The following is a 26613-nucleotide window of genomic DNA, read 5'->3' as shown; positions in this document are numbered from 1 at the left end:
CCTGAAAGGGGCGGGGCCATAACGCCCTCTACCGAATCCAGCAACAAGGTACAGACAACAGGATTATAGTTTACTTAAAATTGCTTATATATAATATATATATATATTTAATATAATTATTATAATTATTTTTTTTAACATTTCAACAAGTTGCCAAGGCAACATTTCTAATGCTCAACAAATTTATAGTTAAAAACTATAATAGTATCTCAAATAACACTGACACGCATGGGTTTGTTGTAGCTCTATTTATACACATTGGGTTTAAAACCCCATTTTAACAACACAGAACTCTTTAAAACAGAGGAGAGGAGCTCCTAAATGCCCACATGTGGCATGTTAAACAACAACAACAAAAAACACTGTCTCAGTGAGTTATCAATAAATAATCCAAATGACAATAATTTACAATATGTTACAAAAGCAGTAAATACTGGGGTCTGTTATTGTCTATTTACATCTGTGCAAACACTCATATGAACGTACACGCACACACACACACACACACACACGCGCACACACACAAGAAAGTCTCACATAAGAAAACTCAGTTTGAGAATCTACCACTTATTGGCTTCATATTCATTCAACAGGAAATATAAATCCTAGTGTTTTGGGGAAAATAGCATAATAAATTGAAGGGAAAATGTTTGATCTCACTTTTGCTGTAACTACACTGCATTTGTGTTATCAGTAATTTTGTTTAGTGTGTGTGTTAGATATTCAGTCCATATAACAATCTCACAAAAAGAAGCCCTTGTCCTTTTTAGTAGTGTGGCATTCACCAACTAAAAACATTCAAATGATGAAAAGAAACCAAAATCTGAGGTCTCGTAGACGGAGGGTGTGTGCAGATGCACTCCTATGGCTTTAGAGGGTTTTGCACAAATGTGTTGTGTACAATAGAAAGAAACGACAAAAACAAAAACACATACAGTCCGCGGCTCCACTTACAGATGCATGCACATGTAAGACATTAGAGACATACAGATATACAGATGAGAAGACTATAGTTGTTCAGATATGGCAGGTCTTATTTTCTCTGTACATGAGGTTGCACTGTAAACTGGAGTTTTTTTTAAGTGTCCTGGGTGTGGCTCATGAGACAATAGCCACAGAACAATCAACACGCACACTCACACTCTCTCTCTCACACACACACACACACACACACACACACACACGATGCCAAAGGCTGTTGTGGACCCTGCCAGTCTATTGCACTTCCTACAGATGAACCACTCTCTGGTTAACATTCTTCTGTCCAAAATGAAAGGGGCGTGGCAGTGAGAGGCTCCGCCCAGTGCATCAGTCCCCTGGAGGAGGTGGGAGGGTCGGTTCTGTGACAGAGAGCTCCTGCGCGAGGTCATTGAAGCGGGCAATGTAGTCGACGCTGCTCTCGCTCATCATACAGGCTAGCTGGGTATCCACCTGTAGCAGAAAACAGCCTATCAGCACATGTCCAAATGCTTTTTGGGGCCACAGCAAGGGCTGCACAATTAATCAAAATAAAACCGTAATCGCAATATGGCTTAATGTGATTGTGTAACTGCAGAGGCAGCAATTTAATTAATAATTACAGATAACAATGAATATAAAACTCTTTTAAGGATGACTATGGATGCCACATTTAATTTTCATTATGGCCGTACGATTAATCGTAATAGATTTTCCATTTTGGCTAACAACGATTATGGAAACAAGATAATCGAGGTAAAATGGTTAGTGATTGAAAACCCCATAGCTTTTTCGATAATAAAAGTCTTTTTCCGCATTCAGTCCAGCACACCTTCCTTTCCTTCACAGCAGTGCGCATTTCGGACCTCCCTAACTTATCATTCAAATCGACCAAATAAGTGAGTGTTGCAAAATGCAGTCTGCTGTTGCTAAACTGCGGGACGTGTTTGATATTAAACAGTGTTATTGAAAACGTGGAAAATATTTTTCGTTTTTATCCTTTTGTTTACTATATTTATTTGCTTGGTCAGTGTCGTTGTGGGTTTTGGTTCTTTTGCTGTTGTAGGCTGTTTGAAATAACCTTAATAAGACCGTTGATATAACTGAACTCATTTGGCGAAGTGATATGGAACTGTAATGCGGTCAAGACCTGCCTGGAATTACTTTAGCCGTGCGTTTCCCTGAAAATAATTGCACACCTTAGAATGTTCATCAACCAATCAGAAGCCCTATAGTATAAGTAAACGTACACAGTTCAGAAAGAAAACACGCGTTTAACAGTATATTGGATACGTGCATTAGCTCTTAAAGTGACAGCAGCCTTATAAACCTGCTGCAGTCCGTCATTCATGATAATCAAACAACAAATGACAAAGTAAAATCACTTCCTGATCTTGACTGAATAACTTAAATAGCTTTAATAAGGAATAATCTATATTTAATGTGTACAGTAAGACTATGTAGTGTTATTTTACATTTGATAATTCAGTTTTTTGTTGTAGGCTACCGCTTTTACTTCTGAATACCACTGTTAGTACATCTTAAAAAAATAACACTTTTTTTCATTTGTATTTTCATTCTGTTGTATTTATTGCTCTGTTTATTTGTAATTACATTCTTTGTTCTAATTGTACTGCTGACTGTTTACTTGTCTTATGACATTTTTTTGAGGACCTTTTTCTTACATTAGTTACCTAACCCAACCTAGTATGTTTTTGCTGAAGAAATTTCACTGATATATATTAGTGGTAAAAAAATAAAAAAAATAAAATTAAAAAAAATCGATCCATCGATGCATCGCGATTCTCTCTCCAACGATTCAGGATCGATTCTGAGCTTAGTTTTTTACCAGATGTGCGATGACGCTGAGTTTGCTTTAGAAACACCCGTCTTCTGCTTCTTAACAATTCCTCACACACGTACACAACTCGAACCTTCCGTAAAATAATCTTTCATAAAGTTCGGAAAGGTTGAAGCGAATTACAAGGACATTCACAGGCTTCGTTGCACAGGATGCGCTGTGAGAGACGCGCGCTTGTTTGATTGTTACACTTAAAGTGTGCCGTCTCGCCCGTCTGTATTTTCCTTACAAATGCTCTACGAAGTCATCATTTATGTGGTTTGGAATGCAGTGGACTTATATATTTAAAATATGAATCTCACTAACAGAAGGCTGCTTTCAATTTTAAATGCTTTGTTTGTGTACGAGACTGCTCGCGCAAGCGGCTGTGCGACTCCGTGTAAGTGGTTTAATATACTTGTGCAAAATGAACGTAAACACAGCAGTTATGTCTTAAAGGATTAAACGGACAGGACAAACCACATTACTTCTTATATTTCAAAAGAGATCCGAGCGTGAATGCAGCTTAATAGATCTCCCGCAGTCTATGTCATAGTAAAATACAAAAGTACGATGAAGAAAAATCACTCGTTGTGATTTTGTTTTGTGATTTTGAAAAATTTTCAGATAATCTTAAATACTGAAAGCACTCTTTGTTTGTTGTTTGTCATGTTTCTATGCTCCTCTTTATTATTTGCTACTTGCTTGTATGGTTTGAAGTTATATAAGTTTAAAATTCTTAAAATACAACCGTTTTATTTTGTTAAAAAAAATTTTTAAAGTACTTAATTACTTATGTAAACTAATGAATTAATAAGGGGGGAAAAGTAGATAAAGAATCGATCTGGAATCGGATCGTGACCTCCAGAATCAGAATCGGATCGGATCGTGAGGTGACTAAAGATTCCCACCTCTAATATATATATAATTACTCATATCGTGAAATAAGACTTTGATCATATCGCCCACCAATAATCGTGATTTCAATATTGACCAAAAATAAACGTGATTATGATTATTGCTATAATCGAGCAGCCCTAATTGGCAACATACAAACTAATTTCAAACTCCCTCAATTGTTTATCTCCAATTTAAGCCAGGATGCAAAAAAAAACTAATAATGTGCCATATTATAACATGAATCTACCAGACAGCAGTTGGGGACTTTTTGTGTTTCCTCTCACCTCGGCTGCATCCGGCAGGCCGCGGGACTGAAAACAATCGTGGGAGTTGCTGTCCAGTAAACTGGGTCCAAGTAAGGCTGTGCTACTCGAAGGGGGCAGGGCTGTCCTTCTTGTCTTATCAGGAGATGCCAGACTTGCTGCAAATCAGGAAAACAAGGATGCGCTTGTCAATATTGCTGAGACTGATGAAGGTTTGCTGTAAGAACACCAATAGGTGACTTTGAACATTTTGGCTACAGTCTGATACCAGCCTCTGGTAATCTCAACATCAATACTAAATACATACCTTAAGCAACATATAAAATTAAATTAAACTAGGGTTGCCACATATTAATTCAATGTCAAAAATACATGATTAATACATTTTTATAATCAGTTCTTGACACTGGACAGCAAAAGATGTCTGTGACAGTCCTCATTCATATTTTTCAAGTGGCATCAAATATTGAGCTCATATTATATGTTAAGGTTTGGTAAAATTTTTGAGAGTCTCTTATATCACCAAGGCTGCATTTATTTGATCAAAAATACAGCAAGAACATTAATATTGTCAAATATTATTACAATTTAAAATAACAGTTTTTCTATTTTAAACACGACCCTTCTGAAATCATCCTAATATGCTGATTCGCTGCTCAAGAAACATTTCTTATTATTATCATCAATGTTGAAAACAGTTACTGCTACTGATCAATTTGTGTCAGTGCTGAATAAAAGTACGTTTAAAAAAAAAAGAATTGAATACTGAGAGTAAACTTTTGAACTGTAGTGTCTATACATGATAATGTGTATGTGTACATTATAATTTCGTTAAATAACGTCTACAATAAACAGCCATTGATAACAGGGAATTGATTCGAAACGTGTTTGATACTTACAGAGCAGGCAGCCGAGACTTGAATCAGTAGAGTCATTGGGGTACCACTGAGGGTCGTGTGTGGGGGACGGCATCCAGCTGTCACATGAAGAGGGAAGGAGCTTAGATCTATCACTCCCATTCAGTTTAGGAGGTGAGAGCAATGATCCATCACCTTGGAAAGAGACAGAGAGACCAGAAGTGAGTGAGTACCCACTGAGATAGACATTCCTCTAATATCCACGTTTAATCCCACAGGTCGTACCATAGTGCGAGTTGATGGCGAGCTCAATAATAGAGTCGCTGATTTGAGTTTGCGGCTCTCCAGATGGAAGAGACTCCTCTGGGGGGCCCGGTAGAGAGATATCCAATAAGGAAGCAACACTGGGAGGGGCCAAGAGGGAGTCCCCGCCCCCTGGAGAAGGTGGAGAGACACCATTCTGAAGGGACTCCTGCAGACAAAGAGAACAAACAGATCAAGATATGATCAACTGTGCATCCAAAAGTGAGAGAGGATCTAGGGAGAGGATTATTTATTACCTCAGAAGGATCCTGATCAAGTAGATCAGGCTCTAGCTCAGGTGCAGCAGGTGCCGAGTCCATGGCCTCCTCAGACTCTACAATGGCCTTTTCTATACTAGGGGCCTCCACTTCCCGACAGGGACTGCCAGGGATAATGCCTGCAGATTTTGCAGCCAGGTCAATTGCACCTGAAACAAATTCAAGAGAAATTCAAGAGTGTGTAGTTGTGGGATTCAAATGTTCGGTGCATGAATGCATCTTTTATCATTTAGTTTCTAATTTGATTCTTACTGGATAGCTGACTAGCGGGCACAGGACTAGCTGTAGTGGACAAAGCTTTTGAGGAAAGTTGACGGTTGGATGGGGCGAGACGAGTTTGTATTGGACGAAAAGAACCAGTGCCTGACAAAAAGACAAAATGTTGGAATTAAGATCAGACAAACAGATACAGTTATCCTGAATGTATTTGGACACTTCAGCTGCGCTCAAAAATACATATATCTCACTGCTTGACTTCAAGTCACTTTTATCATTTAAACCAAACTTTTTTGTTTATTAAATGTTTTGCTTGAAAAGTTTTGCTTTTTTTTAAAAAAGTGTCACTTGGTGTGATATTTTGTTATGTAATAAAAATAAAGTGTGGCACAAGTGTCCAAATACTTAGGGCACTTCATGTGTGAATAAAGGTGCATTTAAAGAGTGTTACGCATTAGTGTGTTTAATCACCTGTAGCAGATGAATTGGAGAGAATGGAGAAGGAGCACACATGAGGCGAAGTGTCTCCGGTGGTTCGTGGCAGCAGTGTTCTCTGTAAAAAAAAAACATGTACAAACTATTAGAATATCTAAATAAACACAAACAACAGAAGGACAGCTCCAATGTGAAGAGTATAAAGAAAGCAAAAGCCCCACTTCCTATTAGTTTTTCCTTCCATCAGCACTCACCTGAACCACAAGAGGTTTCCTTAGTGGACGGCCCCTCCCTATTTTCCGCTGCTTTGAAAATATATCTGACTGAAGACAAAAAGCATAATTAGAGGAAAAAGGCTGTTAATGGAAACAGAAAGAAAAAGAAGAAATTATTAAATTTCCCCACAGAAAATAAATAATCTAAATCATCCTTGAAATATATATCGTATGTACACTACTGTTCAAAAGTTTGGGGTCAGCATATCTTTTTTTTTTATAAATAATTTATTATCAATTATTTTATTCAGCAATGGGGCCTTAAATTAATCAAAAGTGACAATTTTACATTGTTAAAAAAAATTGTTTATTTCAGATAAATGCTGTTCTGTTGAATCTATTCAAGAATCCTGAAAGAAATGCATCACAGCTTCCACAAATTTATAACAAATATTATGTTTTCAAAATTGATAATAAGAAATGTTTCTTGAGCACCGAATCATCACGTTAGAATAATTTCTAAAGGATCAAGTGACAATGAAGACTGGAGTAATTGATATACTGAAATATATTTAAATAGAAATAAATTTCTATTTCTTTTTCAATTTCTATTTCTAGTTACTTTAAATTGTAAGAATATTTCACTATATTACTTGTGTACATGATCTGGCCGACTGACAACTTTAAATACATTTCAATATTATAACATTTTAAATATAACATAAGCTGGTCCAACAACATGTCCTACTGCTTTCTAGAAACACTGACGCTACTCACACTGATGGAGTCCAACTGCTGGCGAAAGGCTAGCTCCGCCTCCTTATTAGGAGAGAACATCCGCAACTGGCGGGAGCTGTTAGGAGGCAGGGTCGTTGGGACAGCAAACCCTTCGCTGTCACCTCCGGAGGCCAGCAGAGAACGTGGCAGATTCCTCCCACCTGCCGAGAACACATCTATTTAAATTCCAGATGGTCAATCTGATACAGAGCAGGAGCACTGCAATACACTTTTGTCACAATATTGAGACAATATAAAAACATTTTTTATTTGATTTAAGAAGAGATGGTATGAAACTTCAGGATTTTTTCAGCTGTTACCTGTTGCTGGCCTATTGCTTTGGGAACAATATACTTTGCTCAGTTTTGGGAGAATGTTCATTACATTTACATTTATTCATTTAGCTGACGCTTTTATCCAAAGCGACTTACAATTGCTATATATGTCAGAGGTCGCACGCCTCTGGAGCAACTAGGGGTTAAGTGTCTTGCTCAGGGACACATTGGTGTCTCACAGTGGATTCGAACCCGGGTCTCTCACACCAAAGGCATGTGTCTTATCCATTGCGCTATCACCACCCCTATACTCATTATACTCACTTTAAAACTAAAGTGTTTCAATATTTAAATATTTCTCCTATACCAGTTTAATGTGCAAATAAGTAAACCATTTACAACCAAATAAATCACCAGCTCAACCAGTGCTGGCGTGAAACTATCTGCCAAACAAAGGCAAATGGGGACATATTTGGGAAAATTCATTATTTCTACAATTTCAGATTTCAGAAATGACACACTTTAACTTAATAGACACAATTTTGTCTGTGTACCTGGGATGACTGCATTATTCAGAAGAATTTTTGAGCGTGCCGCATGTTGCTGTCGCCCCCAGCTCGGACTGCGGGTCGCTCCAGCTGGAGTTCTGCCTGGAGGTGTCACAGATGATTCCTCTTGACCTGATTTAAATGGTGAAGTGCCCACTGAACACACCTCTGGAGTCTAGGACAGAGAAAATAAAAATATATTATTATAATTATTAAAATTATTCTAAACATATCTCAGTTTTTAAAAAACAAATAAAAGTTTAATAATGATTAAAATAAATACATTGTAGAATGTACAATCACAGAAGAACAACTTCTAAGGAAGAATTAGTGCAAACTGGTCTTATATTTATTTATATGAACAGTATATCCTTGTTTTGTGGATTTTATGGTGGGTTTGTGTAAGTGTAGAGGTGAAAAGGTCAAGTCTAAGGTTTAAGAGAGAAAAAAAAACAGACTCACTGGTTTGGGGTTGACCTCTGATGACACTAGTCTCAGGAGACACCGAAGCACACTTTGAGTGCTGGGTAGGGCTGAGGGCTGGGGCTTAGGTTGCCATTCATACTCCAGCTGTAGTTTCCCAGGCTTGCCCAGCATGAGGTAGAGTTCTGCCAGTGTCACATTCTCAGAGCCCTGTGAGCTCCAACCATCGTCTCGGATTTGTTGAGGAGATCGTTCCGTCCCGCCCACTTCCTCACCACGCCCTTGAGATTCTGATGGTGGTGGTGCCTTTTCTGATGCAACTTCACCTGCCGTTCCAGGCTCCTCAATCCGGCCCTCTATAAGGGTGGGTTCTCCCTGAGTGACGGTCTCTTTGTCCCGCACACTAGCATCACTCTGACTCACTGCCTCTTGCTCCACAGTCCCCACCGCATTTCCCTCCTGTCCAATGGGGAGAGATGGATTGACGGTTGGACTGACTGGAGAGGTAGTGTTCAGGGTGGGATTTACACTGGTCTCCAAACCTGGAGCGGAAGTGCCACTATCAGAGCCTTCAACAGGATTTCCGTCGCTTCTTTTCGGGTCTCCTCCCACCGGGCCCGACTTGCCTGATTTCCCTCTAGCAGGCTGAATTCCCAGAATGTGAGCTGCAGGCAAGTCCCTAATACCTGTCCGTCCACGCCCACTCTCCTGCCAGTGTACCGTGCAGGAAGCCTTGGAGTGCACAACACGAGCCACACCTGGCAAAGTAGTTACTGTGCTGTTCTCTGCAGGAAAGAGGAACAGGTCCTCTGACTCACTAGACTGGGCCAAGCTGTCTAGAGCTTCTCGTTCCGCTAGGCTCTTGCGCTACGCGTGACAAGTTAAGGACAATTACTGTTATAAAGCACATAAGCATAAGTACTGGCTTTAGCACGGAGATCTCTGACAAATTTCCCAAACAAAGCTAACAAATCTATCAAAAATGTATCCCATAAAACAGAGGAGGAAGGAAAAAGGAAGGAAATTGAACTCTTGACTGCATGCTGAGGTATCTGGTTGAAATCTGAATGCAAGGATACAATTCGTTGATCCTGGACAGCCCACTTTTGCTTCAGGAATTCAATGAGAGTGGAGACTTTCCGGTGCAACTCGACGACCATCCTACAAACACATCACAGGCATGGGTGAACATTAAAACATTTGTTGTAACTTTAATGTCACAATGAAATTGAAGTATCGATAGATATTTTCTTCCGTATGGTGACGTACATGGAAGTGTAATGCATTATTGGGAAAATAAAGTGGTTCTTGGTTTTATGTATCGGTTGATGATTGGATTTGCTGAATGGAAGCAAATGAATGCAAGCTTGCAGCGGTGGGTCTAAGTGGACAAAATTATTGGAGAAATCTAGCAGACGTCTGTCCACCAACAGAACGAATTATGACATTTTTATAAAAAATTGTGAGGTCCAAAAAATTAAACATGCATGGATGAATTGCTCAAAATAAGATCAATAACATAGATTTTCTAAATGAAATCAAAATACATTTTCATGACTCCAAAAATGATTATGAATTAATTTGACATGAAATAACATGTTATGACATTTAAAATGCTCATACTAATTAAGAATAAATAAAACAAAAAATAAACAAAATTAAAATTAAAAATAATGACAGCATGGAAACTATGCTAAATAAAAAAATGGAAATACAATTTTACAAAATCTATTATAAATGATTCCTGCATACTTTAACAATCCAATCAATTCCCAGATTACAGAAGTAAAAAAAGGTCATGTTGTCTTTAAGATTTCAAAATAATACAACTTTTGCAATAAGCAATGAAATAATAAGCCAAGTGAAGGTAAGATCTAAAACAGGCGTTAGCGTTAGCAAACCATGCTCACAAGATAATAGAATTAAACCGGCTCCTGTCGCGGTGTTCAGAGCTGAAGTGTGTCATTTTGGCTTCCACTATAAAGAAACCACTGAGGCTTTTCTTGTTGATTGCAAAATAAGCCATGCTAAAATCCAATACGCAGGAAACGCTTTGAATCTGAAGCTCACTTATCCGCGCTGCTGAGAGTGGCGTTTCGATAGAATATACAAATATGTGCTGCACGCTTTCCTCTCAATAACAAAATAAACAACAAAAAATTACAGCGGTGAGAAATCATCAGCAAGATAGCATCTAATCATTGTGATGTTTGCACCAGCTCTGCTATTCAAGCACTCCAGTTAAGACACACTTATTTATATAGCACTTTACAATAGATAAAGATTTTTTTTTTTATTACGGATCGTATCACCAGATTCTTGACGATACACAGTGTACTGGTGAAGCTCACCTGAGCCGAGGATTATGGGCTAGACTCTGAACCCGAGACCAAGAGTGGTTGCTTCGTGGCTGAAGTTCGACGGCCACCTTCAAAGGTAAACGCACAGGCTTCTGATCCTCCTCATCACTCACACCTAAAACAGAGAATGAAAGGAAGAAAAACTATGATGAAGCCTACTACACCTTCTCCATGATTTTGATGGTGGCCTAAATCTGCATTACCGCCCATTTCCAATCAGTCCCACAGCCTGAAACCATGGAAACCATGAAGAATCACTCCTCCTACACCCTGGAGAGCAGCCTTGGCACACTCATCCGTCGCCCCAGTCCATCTAAATACCCACGGTGCTCCATTTTTTCAGCTTTCTTTTGTTACCCCCTATTCAATCTGTTTAACTCGCTAACTAAATCAATCTTTTAAGAGTGTTTTTGCTTTCTCTCTCACACACACCATCTGGATCGCAGAGCTTCTTCAGCGCGCGGCACATGGGAGCTTTAATCCTCAGGTTTCTGCCTTTGGAACGCACTGTGGTGGCCCTGAAACACATACACACAAAATTACAGATGTATCCCAATATCATCACAACCTATAAAGATGTACAGTAGATGTTCCAATTAGAAATCATCCCAACTGTGTATTATTGAAATGTCTTTTTCTCACACACACTTACCCCTGTTGGATAAGCTCATTAAGCTTGGCTACATTTTTGTCATCCATCACTAGAAGGAACAAGAAGACACCAGGGAATGTTACATTCAATATGTCCCCATGTGCAACCACTTAAAATGTCCCCCCTTGATCCAGAAAACCAATTGACTGATATACTTACAGCCTCCGACCTTCTTCCTGAGTTCAGCATAACAGATGAGGCCATAGAGCTCCTGAGAAGACTTTTTCAGGACACGTGAATACACTGAGAAAGATGGACAAAAGGAAGCAGTAGGATGGGAGAAAGAAGAACATAAAATAAAAAAATACAGTAAAAAAAAAGATATATTGTGAAATATTATTACAATTTAAAATAACTTTTCTATTTGAATACATTTTCAAATGTAATTTATTCCTGTGATGTCAAAGCTGAATTTTCAGCCTCATTACTCCAGTCTTTCTACTACAATCATTCTAATATGATGATCAAGACACATTTCTTATTATTATCAATGTTGAAAACAGTTGTGGAAAACATAATATAATTGTTTTTAGGATTTCTTAATGAATAGAAAATCCAAAAGAACAGCATTTATTTGAAATAGAAATATTTTGTAACATTAGAAATGTCTTTACTGTGGCTTTTGATCAATTTAATAAATCCTTTCTAATTATAAGTATTTGTTTTTTTAAAAACCAAAAATCACTGCAAGTGGTACTGCATGCTTTTATCATCATTATATTATCAGCAATCAACCAATAAAGACAATGTACTACAAATATAAAAGTATATAAATATAGAAGTAGAGTTCAATGCTGTTTATAATACATTTATATATGCTAAACATGTACGCTTCAAATCACAATAAGGATGCAATATAAAATCATTAACATGCAAGCAAATGTGGATAGTGTGAGCACACTCATTATTTGATAATGCGTGTGGAAGCCAAGAAGATTAAACTTCAAAGACGAACGTTACAGAATGAATTTAAATTGGATGCTAGGTACATCTTTGTTGTGTCAAGTTGACTGATGGACAAACAATTTACGTGTGACCCGAGGGGAAACAAAACCTAATGTGAGCCATGTGTTATTAAAATAGGGGGGGGGGGGGGGGGGGGGGGGATATTCTTTGGAATTCATGCAAAGAAAATAACGGCTCAGTTGGCATGGTAGTCAACAGATAATATGAAAAAATGGCTAAGCTACTGTTGAGTTTTGAAAAAAAGGCAGACTATATAAATTTGTACTTGGTTGTACCTGCCATTTTTTACCTAAGCAAGCATTACCTTGACATTTAAGCAGTAAGGTTTAACTAATACTGTCACATTTATCTTGTTGGAATCACCACTACATAGGAACAGACATTTATTAAGCGTGTTGGTCTGGGAGAAAAAAATTGTAAAATTGTAGAATTAACATAAGACTACAGACCGTTTTCGGTAGCAAAAACTAATTTTACATCAACTAAAAACAGGGCATTTGTTGCTTGATGCAATAATTTAAATTTAGATATTCAACACTAAAAATCTGTATCAGATTTAAATCTCACACAAAAAGTTCTACATGTATGTACTACTACACTATGTTAGGGGTCTGTAAAAAGCTGTTCATGTTTATGAAAGAAGTCTCCTATGCTCACCAAGGCTCTATTTATTTGATTACGGTAAAAACAGTAATATTATGAAACATTACAATTGCAAATAACTTTTCTATTTTAATATATATAAAGCGTATTACAGTTTCTAATAATAATAATAATAATAATATCAGGATTCTTTGATGAATAGAAAGTTCAAAAGATCAGCATTAATTTGAATTTGAAATCTTTTGTAACATCATAACTATCTTTATTGCTACTTTGATCAATTTAATGCATTCTAGCTCAATGTAAGTATTAATAATAAAAAAACAAAAAACCTATGGTAGTGAACTAACTATATTTAGGAACTAATATGGACAACTAACTATCTGGTGAGAAGCTCCTATCAAACAAAGGACTCTGCTGTGGTCTGTTAATGTCATACAAAGTATAAAGTGTGCATCTGTCAATCTCACCGTTGGTGAAATCGATGTGTTTAGAGATCTTGTGCCAGGTTCTGTAGTAGAAATGGCGCACCTGCTCCTTGTTCTTCACCATACTTGCCGGTTTACCCTTCTTCTTATATTTAAGAGCAATATTGTTCTGAATAGCTTCAAAATCCTTCCCATGCTATGAAAGAACAGGAGAGACAATGACAAACAGTTATCCATAGCTGTAGATTTAAATAAAATACAAAATATATGAATCTTCCATTTACATGACAAATTAGGATGTAGTAAGAAATAAATCAATCTAAGATATCACAGACCACAACTGTACTTTTAGAGATGGCATGTACATAAATGAAAACTATTAGGACAGTTAAATAGCAGTCTGCAAGTCAAGAAGGGACGGACACTTTAATAATGGAACTTATTCAGTAATACTGAAAATTCTTTTGTCCCATTTGATTAACTAATTGAGTTTGTTCTTCAAATCACCATTGAAAAAACCTACAGTTTACTAAATGTCCAAAGGGCTGGCAAAAGATTTCAGCAAGTTTCATTTTCATTAAAACTGACAAATTACCTCATAAAGTCCTTCAAAGAAACTGTTCTTGTCCTCAGTGCTCCAAGACTCCCACTGTCTGCGCACTCGTTTCTGACTCCCCCCTTCCTCCTTCTCTGCAGGGCCCTGGCCCTTTGGGGCCGATCTGGATGCTCCAGCGGCCCCAGAGCCGGCTGAACCCGCAGCAGCTGTCAAACACACGGAGGGACCTGCTTCTGCACCTGAGAAAGAGAGGGGAAAAGAAAGAAGGTTAGTATGTCAGTTCTAACACATGCTGTAATTCAAGCAGAGAAAAGCATTGCAACAAGTCCAAGATCAAAAAGATATATATATAGCCCAACACTAAGCAAACTGTCACTTATACACAAAATATATCAATAAAGAGTGATAAAATTAACAAGCTTAATTTGGATGGCAGTGCAACCAATTACAATTTATTCATAATATTTTGGGCTGTTAAATGTATGTTTGGCTTAACATAACAGATATTCCAAAACCAAGGAAACATTTCCACTCTTTAAAAAAAGAAGAAGCAAATAATCACCTCAAACAAATACAAATTTAAATTGCATAAACTTAAAACGTGTGCATGTCAGGAAGTATGTGTGGAGTCCCGACTCCCTCTGAGGGTGTCCAGACCTCCCCACTTACACACTCAAGAAAGAGCATGCAACCAGAGCACCCCAGAATACATTACAGCTGCTATGCTATGGTCTACATTTTAAATAAACATTGATTATCTTATGTGTACATTCAGATCACAAACAGATCATTCAAGCTTGTGACTTGTGATCCTGATTCACTGTAGAGGCAGAGTGGTCACTCATCTCCTGATCAGATGCACAGCTGGCTGTTACATCAGAATGAAACTCCTGACAGTGATTTGTCACCTGCTGAATGACAGCTGAATGACAGGAAAATAAATAACCATTGAGTCTGCTCACTTAAAATAGTGTACTGGAGCTTATTAAGTCATGTAATATGGCTACAAGCAACCAAAACATCCCAGTGCTGAGATTTAAGAGGCTTCAGTGTGAGCAGTTTAAGTCACTTTAACTCCAGAAAGCGTGAGAGCTTCCCCCGCGTTACGTCAAATCAAAAGCAGCACACAAACTCACAGATCACTGTACAAATGCCTGAAAACACGACCAAAAGTGACATAAAAGTACAGAGAACGGATGCACTGACAGGTGAGCATCGCACACACACCTCGAGAGATGGCCACTCACCTTTCGCTTTCGCACCGCCGTGACCGTTCAGCGCCGGGGACGCGGCATCTTTCCGTATCCGCTTGCTCGGAGGTCGCACGCTGGAGCGAAGAAAATGATGCTGGTCCTGGTTGTTCGGGGCAGCCAGGACCGGGGAAAGGGCTGTCGGGTTTAGCTGGACTCCGGGTGGGCTTGATGTTTGGGTGGAAAGAGTCGGAGCCAAACCGGGGCTGGCCGCGCTTGATGGATTAAGTGTTTCCTCTCCGACTCTCTTTGTACTCGTCTCCTCGCTCGCCTGATCTGCGCTCTCTCCATCCTCGCCTCCTTCGGGCTTTCGGTCCGGTTTGCTCGGCCCCTCGACTCCCGAACCGCCCCCTTGGCCCACTGTCATCCTGCGCAAACACAAACCAAGCATATTCGTAAACATTTTCCGCGACTCAAAACAACGATCAACTTGGAAAGACGACATTCTGCTGAACTCAACATGGCCGCCGCTGTTTGTTTCAAATCCCCTCTCACCGTCCCGACAAATCGCATCGAAAAATATCCACTCGCTTATTCACGAATGTGACCAAAAACATATATTCTGCTTTCATCACAGCCTCCTTTTTGTGTAGTTTGGCGTGACTCGAGTTGCAAGCTGCCCTTTATTTATCTTGAAATTCAAGCGCGAGCGCCTACACTTTAGCGCCCAGCAGAAACGACAGACGACAACGCAAATCTTTCGCGCATTCGACCTCTATCTAAAGTGCTTGTTTCTCAAGCACTCTTACCCATTCTCGAGCTCTTCGGAAGCAGACGGCGTCTTCTTTCTCTTCACCATGAGTTCGGAGATTTTCGAGGCCAAAACTTGACGAATTTGAACATATTCAAAGCGCAAACGAGGTCAGGCAAAGTCGTCCTCTCCTGGCTGCTGCTCCTACTGGGGTTCAACTCCGCGCAGCGCAACTGGGAGCTCTCGTAGCCACAGCAACTCTGACTCACAAACTCACTAGTTTTATCACAACAACAAACACCTGTCATTTAGCATATGTTTATGATAAAACACCGCACTATGACGCCAACTTTGAATCTGCCTGTTCACCAGATCTGCTTTTGAGGCATTTCGGTCAATACAAACCAATGCACGCGCACAGCTTCTATTCTCTCTCTGGACTTTGCTTACACTATATACGTCATCATAACTAACAGAACAGAAGCATATTAACATGTAACATTTAAATTTTGCTCAGTGACACCCACAGTCTCTATATATCCCAAGATGAAATGGCTACAGTGTTAGTTGATTTCATCATCTCAACAACAAGCAAGACAGACTTGATAGAGCACATATATCACGTTATCGAGAGGGGGTGTGGTATGGTGCTTTGCATACACAGCAATAAATTAAACAATCACAGATATATAACAGTGACTACTTCTAGAATCTTTCACCTTTACTGCTTTTTAAAACAAAAAAGTTTCACTAGTCACTTGACAATGTTTTGCTTGATTAGGGTGTGTCTTTGGCTCATAAGAGCTTAAAATCTTTTGACATAACAGACTGTCAAAAATAACAAATGTCAAAACACGTTTTCCTCGATAAATGTAGCAAACATGCATGTTTAGATGTTAGAGTTCCGTTGCTTCCTATTATATTTTAAACATTATTGCAGCCAAGACTGAGACTGCATATTGTGGGTGCAAGACAACTTTTAGATTGATTTAGGCTATCCCATGAATTACATTGTCATAATGTCTTTATGAAATAAGATACAGTTAGGCAATGCCGATCTCAGCTGCTCAACCACTGCTACCAACAGCTGCAGCTGTCAATGTCCCTGTGTCCAGTCCAGTTTGAAGGGAGCAGCTAAATGAAAAAAAAAGCTTTTATTTCCCCCTCTTTGAGCATTCAAGTTAGATTTTCTCAAAAGTGTTTCACATATCACATTTAGTTTGCCAAGAAAGAACACCATGTGACTGAGCACCAACAGTGACAGTTACAAAAAACAACAATCTGAAATACATTGTCAACTTGATTCAGTATCACGTGCACAATTGTGAATACTACACAATTATCCAGGTTATTTAGCTATCAAACATCTTTTGAGGGGCTTAAAATATTGCATGAAGGAGATGCTGTTAGTTTGATTACACCATAAACGAATTGCAACAGCTGACACCTAACCAGCAGTGCCAGCTGCACATTCATTGACAAAGTTGCTCCGCTAACTTGCTAGCTAAACAGTTGCCGTTTCGTTTGCTGTAAAGTCATATAATCAGCTCAGATATGTAATCAATAATTACGTATTGACAAAAATGGATTTTTACAAGTTCTATACCTGTTTAGGAGATTTCTTGTTGGCCTTGAGAAACTCCAGGGTATCCAGAAAGACTAAACAGAGGGGTAAGCAGGAGAACCACTGAAGTGCTGCAAGTGCATCCCTTCCTGTTTTCCTCTGCTGTCAGGCACGCCTACCACAACTCAAAAACAAATCCTCTGATTGGTCGATGTGATGCGCATCGACGCGTTCGTAAAATGATTGACGGAGGAGTTATCCAGTCAATCCTTAAAAACAGAGGGGGCGTTTTTTCAAAGCAGCCAATCAAAACTTACGTTCAACTAACGTCATTTCATTCATCTCGCAAATGTTTTAAAATAACGGTCCCACCCAAAATGAACAAAGACCGACAGACACTCAAGGAAAACATGAGGGAATCAGTTATTATTGTTAGTGAAAGTCAATGTAATTTACACGTTTATATATATTTAAATTATATATATTTTTTTTCATGTTTATATATATCTATAGTCAATATTTTACATTTTGATATATTAAATATTTTATTTAATAGTATGTTATGTACATGTATTTTAATATTCAACATTTTATTTTATTTAATAATTTGTATTCAACATTTTAATTGTTGTTCTGAACAAAATATTGTACATATTTATTTAAATATGTTCTATATTTTAAATGCTCATAACAATATAGCCTAACTCAACATAATATAACACATCCAGGGTTTTAAAAAAACAAACATATAAAGCACAACAAGGTCTTCCCATTTCACAGAAATCTTAAAAACATTGGGGAGAAAAATCACAGTTTTAATAGTGTTCCTGTTATTACTAGTCATGATAAAATTTACAGAAATCATACAGAAAAAAACGTATGGTTTGGTACATTTTTACCTATGAATATAAAATATACTATTATAATAGATTACATATACATTTTTTAATACCCTTGTCATAATTTGTCATAGCAAACATTAATATAATTTATATATTTTTCTCTATAAATTGATGTATTTTTTATAATTGATTTTAATTATTATTATTATTTTTTAAATGCTTTATTTGAACATTCAGTTTACAATGTGAAATAACAGAATCAGATATAATTGATTTGAAGCCGGACAGGGCTTTTTTGCAAAGACGTATTTAAAGCTAACCAATCAACTCACTCTGTTGGCCATTTATAACCTGACAGCCAATAGAATTGTACTTCAGTCAGATTGATTTCTAACAGAGCCATTCCCATAGTCATATTTGCAGTTCTGATTCTGAGCTGTCCAATCTTTTCGGGGCGTGGTCAGTCAGACTTCACTTTTTTGGCATAGTCTTTTAGTTCAGCATTTGTGGCAGAGCACTAGTTTCTGCAGGAGGGCTCCGTCTGTTGTTGAAGTTATTTGGTCACGTCGCAGTAGACCGAGACAAGCAACCATGACTTCAACCAATATGTTTCAGGGACTTGAAACTAGTGGCAAACCAAGTTCAAGGTATGGGGTGTGTGCTGACAGTTTATCTGGAACAATCCAGTGTTTATTGTGAGTGTTGTTGATGCTTACATCTGTTTATCTGAATCAGTTATCTTGATTCTTTAGGGATTGAAGAGAGCGGAACTTTAGCATGGCCAAGCGCTAACTTACATGCTAACTCTTAGTAGCTAAGAGACAATACTTGTATTTAATGCACCGAGTGAGGTCACATTTCTGGATATAACAATTTAAATAAACAGCCGTGGAGTGAGTATGTGTGGTGGTAAAATACGATATTACAGACTTATTTTGGTTTTAATTTAGTCAATATTGTTTGTTAGCCGTTAGCGGCAAATGTCCCGATGCTCAAAGATAAGTTTTATCAGCCACATAGACGTATTTTACTTTTAATCAAAGACGTATTTGCAATTGAAAATGATGGCTACGTTTAAAAAAACGGTGTTTGTTTAAAAATAAATATGAATTTATGCACAATGCAGACTTTGAAGTAGGCACGTTTCCTGGAAACGTTGTTGTTCGGAAGCGAACATATGCCGCAGCCTTTCGTTTTGTTTATTGTGCTGGGCTTTCATTTTCGTAAATGAATGCACGAATGATATTAAAATTCAGCGTTTGACGTTGGGTAAAACTTTATGGCCTTAAAAGCCGGACCGCCTAAACTCTCAACTGCAGTTGCGATGTTCAGCCTCAAATATATGGTGGCGCTGTGCTGCAATGTTACGTGTTGTTTTAGGTCATTTTTATGAATCTACAATTCTCAGTATTGAGAGAAAATATAATATTTGTGTGAATCCATGTACATATTTGTATGTCTGTGTTTAGGGTACTAAGACCTCCAGGTGGAGGGTCCAGCAATCTCTTCGGTGGTTATGAAGAAGACACTTCTGCCTCCAGACGGCCAAACAAAATGTCCTCCTCTATTTTTGCGCCTGCAGAAGAATCTCAGGGGAGTCCCAAACGCTCCAATCCCCCAGGTGAGCTTTCATCAGACAGTGTATTTTCTGTCTCGGGCCTCTTGCACTCTCTGAGTCAAATTCATCACCACAGTGCTACTCAGTTTTATGTGTTTGAGTCTCTCTCTCAGCCACTATGCAAACGGGCACTTTTGCATTTGTTATCTTGTCATCAATAGCAGCATCCAAGCCTTTACCTCAGTCTGATAAATTAACCAGTCAGTTAACTCCGTGAGATCATACACGGGCTGAACTGATGAAATTGCACGTCATCTAGATAAGGTTAAAGTTCACATTGCTTAAACACTAGTGGCTCTGTCACAGGATCAGTATTGATCTGAAGTTTAAAGTGCCCTTAAACGTTATCTAGTTTTGAGAATAAGTTCTAGGGTTATAAGTGGTCCTCTTCTGTTAGAATAGTAAGAATATTTCATGCTGTTCGCATGCTAAGTATGCTAAGTGATAAGTATAAATGATGTTCCAGTAATTGGCATAACTAGCATTAGTGTATCTTAACAAGCTCTGATTTGTGTGTCTCTAATTGCCTCAGGTGGAAAGAGCAGTGGGATATTTGGGGAGCCAGAGGCTCCTTCGACTCGGAGCAAGACAACTCACCATGGTGGAGGATCCAGTAACATCTTTGGGGGACCAGAGTCGACCCCATCTTCTGTGAAAAGTCATCCTAACAAACCAAAGGTAGACGACCCATAGCCAACCTGTACGCGTCTGCTTTTACATAGTTACTAAAAATGTATCATGGTTTCCACAAAAATATAAAGCAGCACAAGTGTTATCACCGATGATGATGATAAATGTTTATTGAGCAGCAAATCATCATGTAAGAATAATTTCTGAAGGATCATGTGACGCTGAAGACTGGAGTAATGATGCTGAAAATTCAGCTTTGTCGTCACAGGAATAAATTACATTTTAAAATATATGCAGTGTTATTTTAGATTTGATTATTCAATATCTCTACCTGAAACCTACTATTAGACCTGCCTGATAAGCAATGTTTATTTCATTTGTATGTTTGTTCTATTGTAAGGGGTCTCCAACCCTACTCCTGGAGAGCTACTGTCCTGCACATTTAAGCTCCAACCCCAATCAAACACACCTGGACCAGCTAATCCAGCTGTTCAGGGTTACTTGATAATTACAGGCAGGTGTGTTGGAACTGAAGTCTGCAGGACAGTAGCCCTCCAGGAGCAGGGTTGGAGATCCCTGTTCTATTGTATGTATTTGTGCTATTCTTCGATTTGATTATTTGTTCTTTTTCTGGTACAGACTGTTTACTTGTCTTTAACAATATTTTCAGTGTATTTAAGATAGGCTAGTAGTTTTTAGTGTCATAATAACCTTATTTATTAAGGTAACCTGGGTTAAAAACAATGAAAATAATAAATAGGCGTAACTTATTTTATTTATTACTTTTTTATGGTCCTTAGCGTGTAGCCATGTTACTGATTTACTGTATTTATCATCAAATAAATACACCTTGTTCTTTTAGAAACATTAAAATCTTACCAACCCCAAACCTTTGAACATTTGTGCATGTAACATAATTGACCATAATTGAACTCTAAAAATCTGTATTTCCACCCATTTAAACTAACGCCCTTCTTTTCTCTGTAGGACAACTTAAGTGTGGGTGTACCTGCTACTCCAGATCCACCAGGTAAAGAAACCCTGTGATTTACAAAATATTCGTCATGTTCTTCACGCCCTAGTTTATTTCTCCTCAGTCTGTTGTTGGCATGCAATTCCTTTTCCCATGGATTTAAATCTCTCTTGCAGCCCCGGTGCGTAAGCAGGCGACTGTAGTTGAGGAAAAAGTGAAGGTGGTGCCAGTGTCTCCTCAACCCACACCTGAAAAAGAGGCACCTGCCCCTGTCCCTGCCCCTGCCCCTGTCTCTACCCCTACCCCTGCCCCTGTCTCTGCCCCTGCCCCTGCGCCAACAGCCAATCAGAAATCTGAGCCAGCCACACAGCAACCAACAGAAAAAGACCATGAGCCACGCCTCGGACCACGACCTCGCTCTCACAACAAAGTGCTCAACCCACCAGGTGGAAAGTCCAGTGTGGTTTTCTATTAGCCACAAGTTCTGCTTTCTATCATTGTCACTGCCCCTGCCCCTCTTCCATCTGCTTTTAACCTGTACTAAAACTTATCCTCTCTCATTTACTTTATCTTTTGGTTATTTGTTTCCCCTGAAGTCTGTCACTCTTCATTCCTTTATTGCTTTTGCACTTTCTGATTCATTCCTCACTTTCCCTTCCTCCTTTCCATCTAATTAGAATCAACTGTCACTCAAATAACTGAATGGTTATGTTTTGTTTAAAATGGTTTGCATATACTGTTGTTTCTCTGTATGATTATGTTCTCTCAATTTGCTAATGTATTAAATGCAAGTTTGCCTCAAGAAACTCAGTACAGTCTATGCAGTGTTCAACTGGATCCACTGTTGGTCGCCAAAGCAAGCTCTTCAGTATCAGTGTGTTCAGATCTTCCTTTGAAACTCAGTGAATGTGTTCTGATGGTAATGGACAGTTTACTTCTGTGCAATAAGGTGACTTCATTTCTCCTTTTTCCCCTCTTGCATTTTTTTTTTTTTAGTAAGACACCAAGCCAAATGTAAAAGTAATAGCTCAGATGCAAAACCAAATGCACAGTTGTAATTGATAATCGCAGAAGCACACATGTATGGCAATGTAGAGAATGAGTACAATCAGACATCACTAACATATCACACTATTACAGTGTCCATACATGCAAATGAATGTAATCAGAGACCCTTAAAGAATCCGCTGATATGCCTGATTCTGTACTTGAAAAGAGTTGCTGCGCCATGATTGTTTAATACTTTGTTGAATTTGGCCTTTGTTCCCATTAGCCATCTGCTTTATTCTTTACATGGCAGTTGGAAGGTCAAATATGACACATCCCTGGGCATGTGTGGGCATTTCCCACATTACTAGTGCCATCCCTGCCCAAAATATTTCAGTGGATGCTTGGCAATGTGACTGGCTGCGATGATGTCACGCAGAGGCCTGTTTCATACAATACACTTCTGTATTGTTCATTTGTATGCTGTATTGTGTTGCTTTTTTTCCATGACAGTAAAAGGATGTTTTACCATGTTGCTCTAAATAAACAGAAATCTTCATTTAAAGAGTTACTTGTGTGCATGTGCTTGCTGAATTTTAGCTTCCTGAGTCAGGTCAAGATTCTTTAGAGTAGGGTTTGCACATGGTGCTTAAAGGTTTAGTTCACTCAAAAATGAATATTGTCATTTACTCTTCTGTCTATATAGAAGAGTGTATATGAACGAAGACCACCAGAAGGGTAAATAAACAGCATTTACATTTCCTTCTGTTTGGACTCTAATTACATATTTGTAATTTTGATAATTGTCAGTATTCTACATGAGTTATTGAGCCATGATCTAGTTTTATAATCGACTTTTGTTCAGGAATCAGTGGTCAATACAATGTTACAGAAATGCAAATGGCAGAAGTTTGACAGGAAATGTACTTTTTTCATTAATTTGCAGGCTATGCCTCACTGACAGTGGCTACTCACTTCAGAGCCAATGGGTGGAGCTAGAAGGTCCAACCACACCCTAACCTGATCGCTAAACATAACTCCACCCCTTATAGTTCTGCAGTGGCAGATCTGGACTAGAAAAGCTCCACCCATTAGGTCCACAGAGTGAGCAAATGGGTGGAGCTTACATCTGGCTCCTCCACGTCCAGTGAGGAGGAGCAAATGTCACTTGGGCTTAATGGGTGGAGCTAGAATATCAACCACACCCTACCCTCCCTACAACTCTATCCCTCCACCCCATTATTGTCCAGAGAGGTGGAGCTGGACGTCATTTGACTCTGCAGTGAGCACCACTTGCACAGAGGTGGATCTGGACTAGAAAAGCTCCACCCATTAGGTCCCATACAGAGGTGGAGCTGGACTAGAAAAGCTCCACCCATTAGGTCCCATACAGAGGTGGAGCTGGATGTCATTTGGCTCTAGCACCACTTGAATTGACAATTGCCTTTATGGTAATGCCATTTGAAGCCGTGTGGGCGCTAGCAAACAACATGATGCATTCTGTGATGGGTTTGGCAAGAACTTTTGCAGTCGGCTCTGAATTTTTTTTTCTGTGATGCCTTAAAGCGATTATCTCCAAATGGGAAAGTGAGCCGCCATTTATCTCCAAATGGGAATGTGCGATTCCCTGGGCCCCTGATTTATTTATTAGTGTCGACAGCACGCTAAAAAAAATACATACAAAATCAAGCCAAAAGAAGGATTAACACATTCAAATATTAATTAATTAATTAATGTTTATATTTAATATGCTACTTATTTACGGGATGGGGTATATTAAATATAACAATAAGATAATTGTGGCTACTATAAATAATGTCGTTAATGGTTGGTGTTTGATAGCAACAATGAGACATCACTATTCCGGCCTGCTCCATGCAGGCGCTGTGACGTCAGCTTGCCCCTCCATCATCATCATCATCATCCTGCGAGAGAGAGTCACCGACGGAAACAGCATCACGAACCCCCGCCGCCCTGTCAACCACCACCGGATTGATTTAAAATGCCAAAAATTAGCAGTCTGACATAACGCTAGAAAGCAGTATCCGATTTTGGTACGGTAGCGGTAGCCATTTATTCCCGTATTTATTTATTTATTTATTTATTTATTGTCCGGGTTTTTTTTTTCCCCCTCCATTGATTTTCCAGTAATGGCTGGGCTCGCGAGCTGCGGCTGTTGAGAGGCAGGTGCGTCGTCAGAGACAGACGCGCGTTGGGCGTGATGTGATGCGATGGATTTCGCTCCAACCCAGCGATGAGACAGACGCAACCGGGGAATAATCGAGTGCTATAGCGAGGCGGGTGTGATCGCGCTGCCGACACTGGCGCAGGACGCACGGGCGGGGAAGAGGGCTCGTCCCCTCGCGAGCGCTCCGTCTGATCAACAAATATCGAATATTAAACGTTCGTGCGTCCCGAAATCCGGCTGTTGCTGGTGAAACCGGGCCGTGGAGCGCAGCGGCATCATGTGCACCTGATGAAATTGTCATGAATTCATAGAAAACATTTCGCCATTTCGATTCGTGTCGCCGCTGATTTATTTATTCTTTCTCTAATAACGAGCTTCGATCAAACGTCGCCAAGATGATGGAGCTGGACGAGGTGGTGTACCAGGACGATTATGGGGCCGTGTCTGTCATGTCCGAGCGGGTGTCGGGCCTGGCAAGCAGCATTTATCGGGAGTTCGAGCGCCTCATCGACAGCTACGATGAGGAGGTGGTGAAGGAGCTGATGCCGCTGGTGGTGAATGTTCTGGAGAACCTCGACTCGGTTCTTACGGAGAACCAGGAGCATGAGGTGGAGCTGGAACTTCTCAAGGAGGACAACGAGCAACTCATCACGCAGTATGAACGGGAGAAATCGCTGCGCAAACAGGCGGAGGAGGTAAATAATAATAAGATGATCTCATCGCTCATTATTTTCATGCATATACGATGTCCTATTCAAGCAGGAGAGTTTTGTTATCTGATCATTATTGTAAAAGCTGAGAGTACTCTATAGTAGACTACTTACATAAAATGCATATAGATATCAGTTGTCACCTCCCAAAAATATGCCTTAGGAGGATGACATTTTAAATGCTTAGTTTTATGATCAAAGCTATAAAGCATGCAATACAGTGATGACAGAGATGTACAAATAAACATTCCTCAAAAGCCTCATGTATCATATTTGATGCTCATATTTTTAACATGATATTTGGATTTTATATATATATATATATATATATATATATATATATATATATATATATATATGAAGAGTTCAGATGCAAAAGCCTCTAAGTGCCATCTCAAATTTTCTTCTAGATTTATCATTTTTATCAGGCTCGTATATTTAAGTTAAGTAATTTCACTTAAATGACAATTAATAGGTAATTTGCATTGCCATTTAAGTGAAATTATTGAACTTAAATATACAAGCTTTATAAAAATGATCATTCTAGAAGAAAATTTCAGATGGCACTTAGAGGCTTTTGCATCTGAACTCTTCATATATATAAAGCGCATGAATGATCAAGTAAACCTAAGTTGCTTTAATCCAGTAAATGTCCATTTAAAAAAAAGTTCTTACAATATAAAAGTTATTATTATGTTTATTTTATAAAAATCATTAAAGTTGCAAAACACAAATGATAGCAAATAGGCATGTGTACCACTGCCTGAAGGTGAACATTTTTTAAAATTATACTAAAGGTGTTTTACTTACTAAAAATTGATGAAATATCCATCAGATGGCAGGAGGCATGTAGTATATTGTTTGCAACAGGCAAGGTTTTGTTGTCTTTATGGGGCTAAAGCTTCTATCTATGTACAAGAAGTGCTACCTTCTTGCTTTATTTACACAGTAACTGTGATGTCATAAACAATTATTGCTGCTCTTTGAGAAGTAATTATTCCGTAACATCTGTGTTGACCTGGTCAATTCATTGTCCTTGACCCCTGGGACATCCACTTGAGAAACTTTATCCAGTCCTGTCATGTGCCCTAGAATAGAGTTCCTCCAGAAACCCCTTTGTTTTATCCCATAATGAATTGTATGTGTTGCTCTACCTATTACTGCTGGAAATAAATCTCTAAATCTTATACAAAAGATTGTCTCATACGCACGTTTGTACATAAGTCATATGCAGACAAACACTCTTATGTTTTCTCTGTGCATCAGCACAGGCACTACTACAATGACCAGACAGCTACAGGGAACAGA

At 38.8% G+C, this 26613-nt stretch overlaps 3 protein-coding genes across 16 annotated transcripts in view; 2 read left to right on the top strand and 1 right to left on the bottom strand.

Moving 5' to 3' along the window:
- Nucleotides 1-233: 233 nt before the first annotated feature.
- Nucleotides 234-17522, bottom strand: cramp1 (cramped chromatin regulator homolog 1). 4 transcript variants are annotated; one of them, XM_082178504.1, is made up of 21 exons: nt 17400-17513; nt 16804-16927; nt 15100-15470; nt 13892-14091; nt 13339-13492; nt 11459-11542; nt 11300-11348; nt 11080-11165; nt 10639-10762; nt 9367-9448; nt 8327-9154; nt 7871-8039; nt 7042-7202; nt 6304-6372; nt 6086-6167; nt 5651-5761; nt 5378-5547; nt 5103-5289; nt 4860-5012; nt 3982-4118; nt 234-1431 (listed from the first exon to the last, which is right to left on the bottom strand). In XM_082178504.1, exons 2-21 carry the CDS (start codon nt 16809-16811, stop codon nt 1309-1311), a joined length of 3348 nt encoding a protein of 1115 aa, XP_082034630.1. In that variant the 5' UTR covers nt 16812-16927; nt 17400-17513; the 3' UTR covers nt 234-1308. The 4 variants fall into 4 exon arrangements, with proteins under 4 accessions (XP_082034630.1, XP_082034631.1, XP_082034629.1 ...); XM_082178505.1 differs by lacking the exon at nt 16804-16927 and having other exon boundaries at nt 17400-17522; XM_082178503.1 differs by lacking the exons at nt 16804-16927; nt 17400-17513 and adding an exon at nt 15852-16793.
- Nucleotides 17523-18642: 1120 nt separating this feature from the next.
- Nucleotides 18643-22975, top strand: jpt2 (Jupiter microtubule associated homolog 2). Its single transcript, XM_082153173.1, has 5 exons — nt 18643-18846; nt 19669-19820; nt 20350-20495; nt 21435-21477; nt 21597-22975. The coding sequence occupies exons 1-5, from the start codon at nt 18791-18793 to the stop codon at nt 21893-21895; spliced, it is 696 nt and encodes a 231-aa protein (XP_082009299.1). The 5' UTR covers nt 18643-18790; the 3' UTR covers nt 21896-22975.
- Nucleotides 22976-24326: 1351 nt separating this feature from the next.
- The window catches only part of mapk8ip3 (mitogen-activated protein kinase 8 interacting protein 3), a 32768-nt gene continuing 30481 nt past the window's right edge, over nt 24327-26613 (top strand). For 10 of the 11 annotated variants that reach the window (XM_082176909.1, XM_082176913.1, XM_082176912.1 and 7 more), the window contains exon 1: nt 24328-25290. In XM_082176909.1, the coding sequence (XP_082033035.1) occupies nt 24991-25290 (300 nt within the window). In that variant the 5' untranslated portion in view covers nt 24328-24990. Of the gene's footprint in view, nt 25291-26613 lie in introns of all 11 variants that reach the window. The other variant, XM_082176910.1, reaches the window with a different exon arrangement.

Source organism: Leuciscus leuciscus, assembly GCF_965113295.1.
Source record: "Leuciscus leuciscus genome assembly, chromosome: 1".
NCBI classification, from domain to species: domain Eukaryota; kingdom Metazoa; phylum Chordata; class Actinopteri; order Cypriniformes; family Leuciscidae; genus Leuciscus; species Leuciscus leuciscus.
This window is presented reverse-complemented; position numbering and strand designations above follow the sequence as displayed.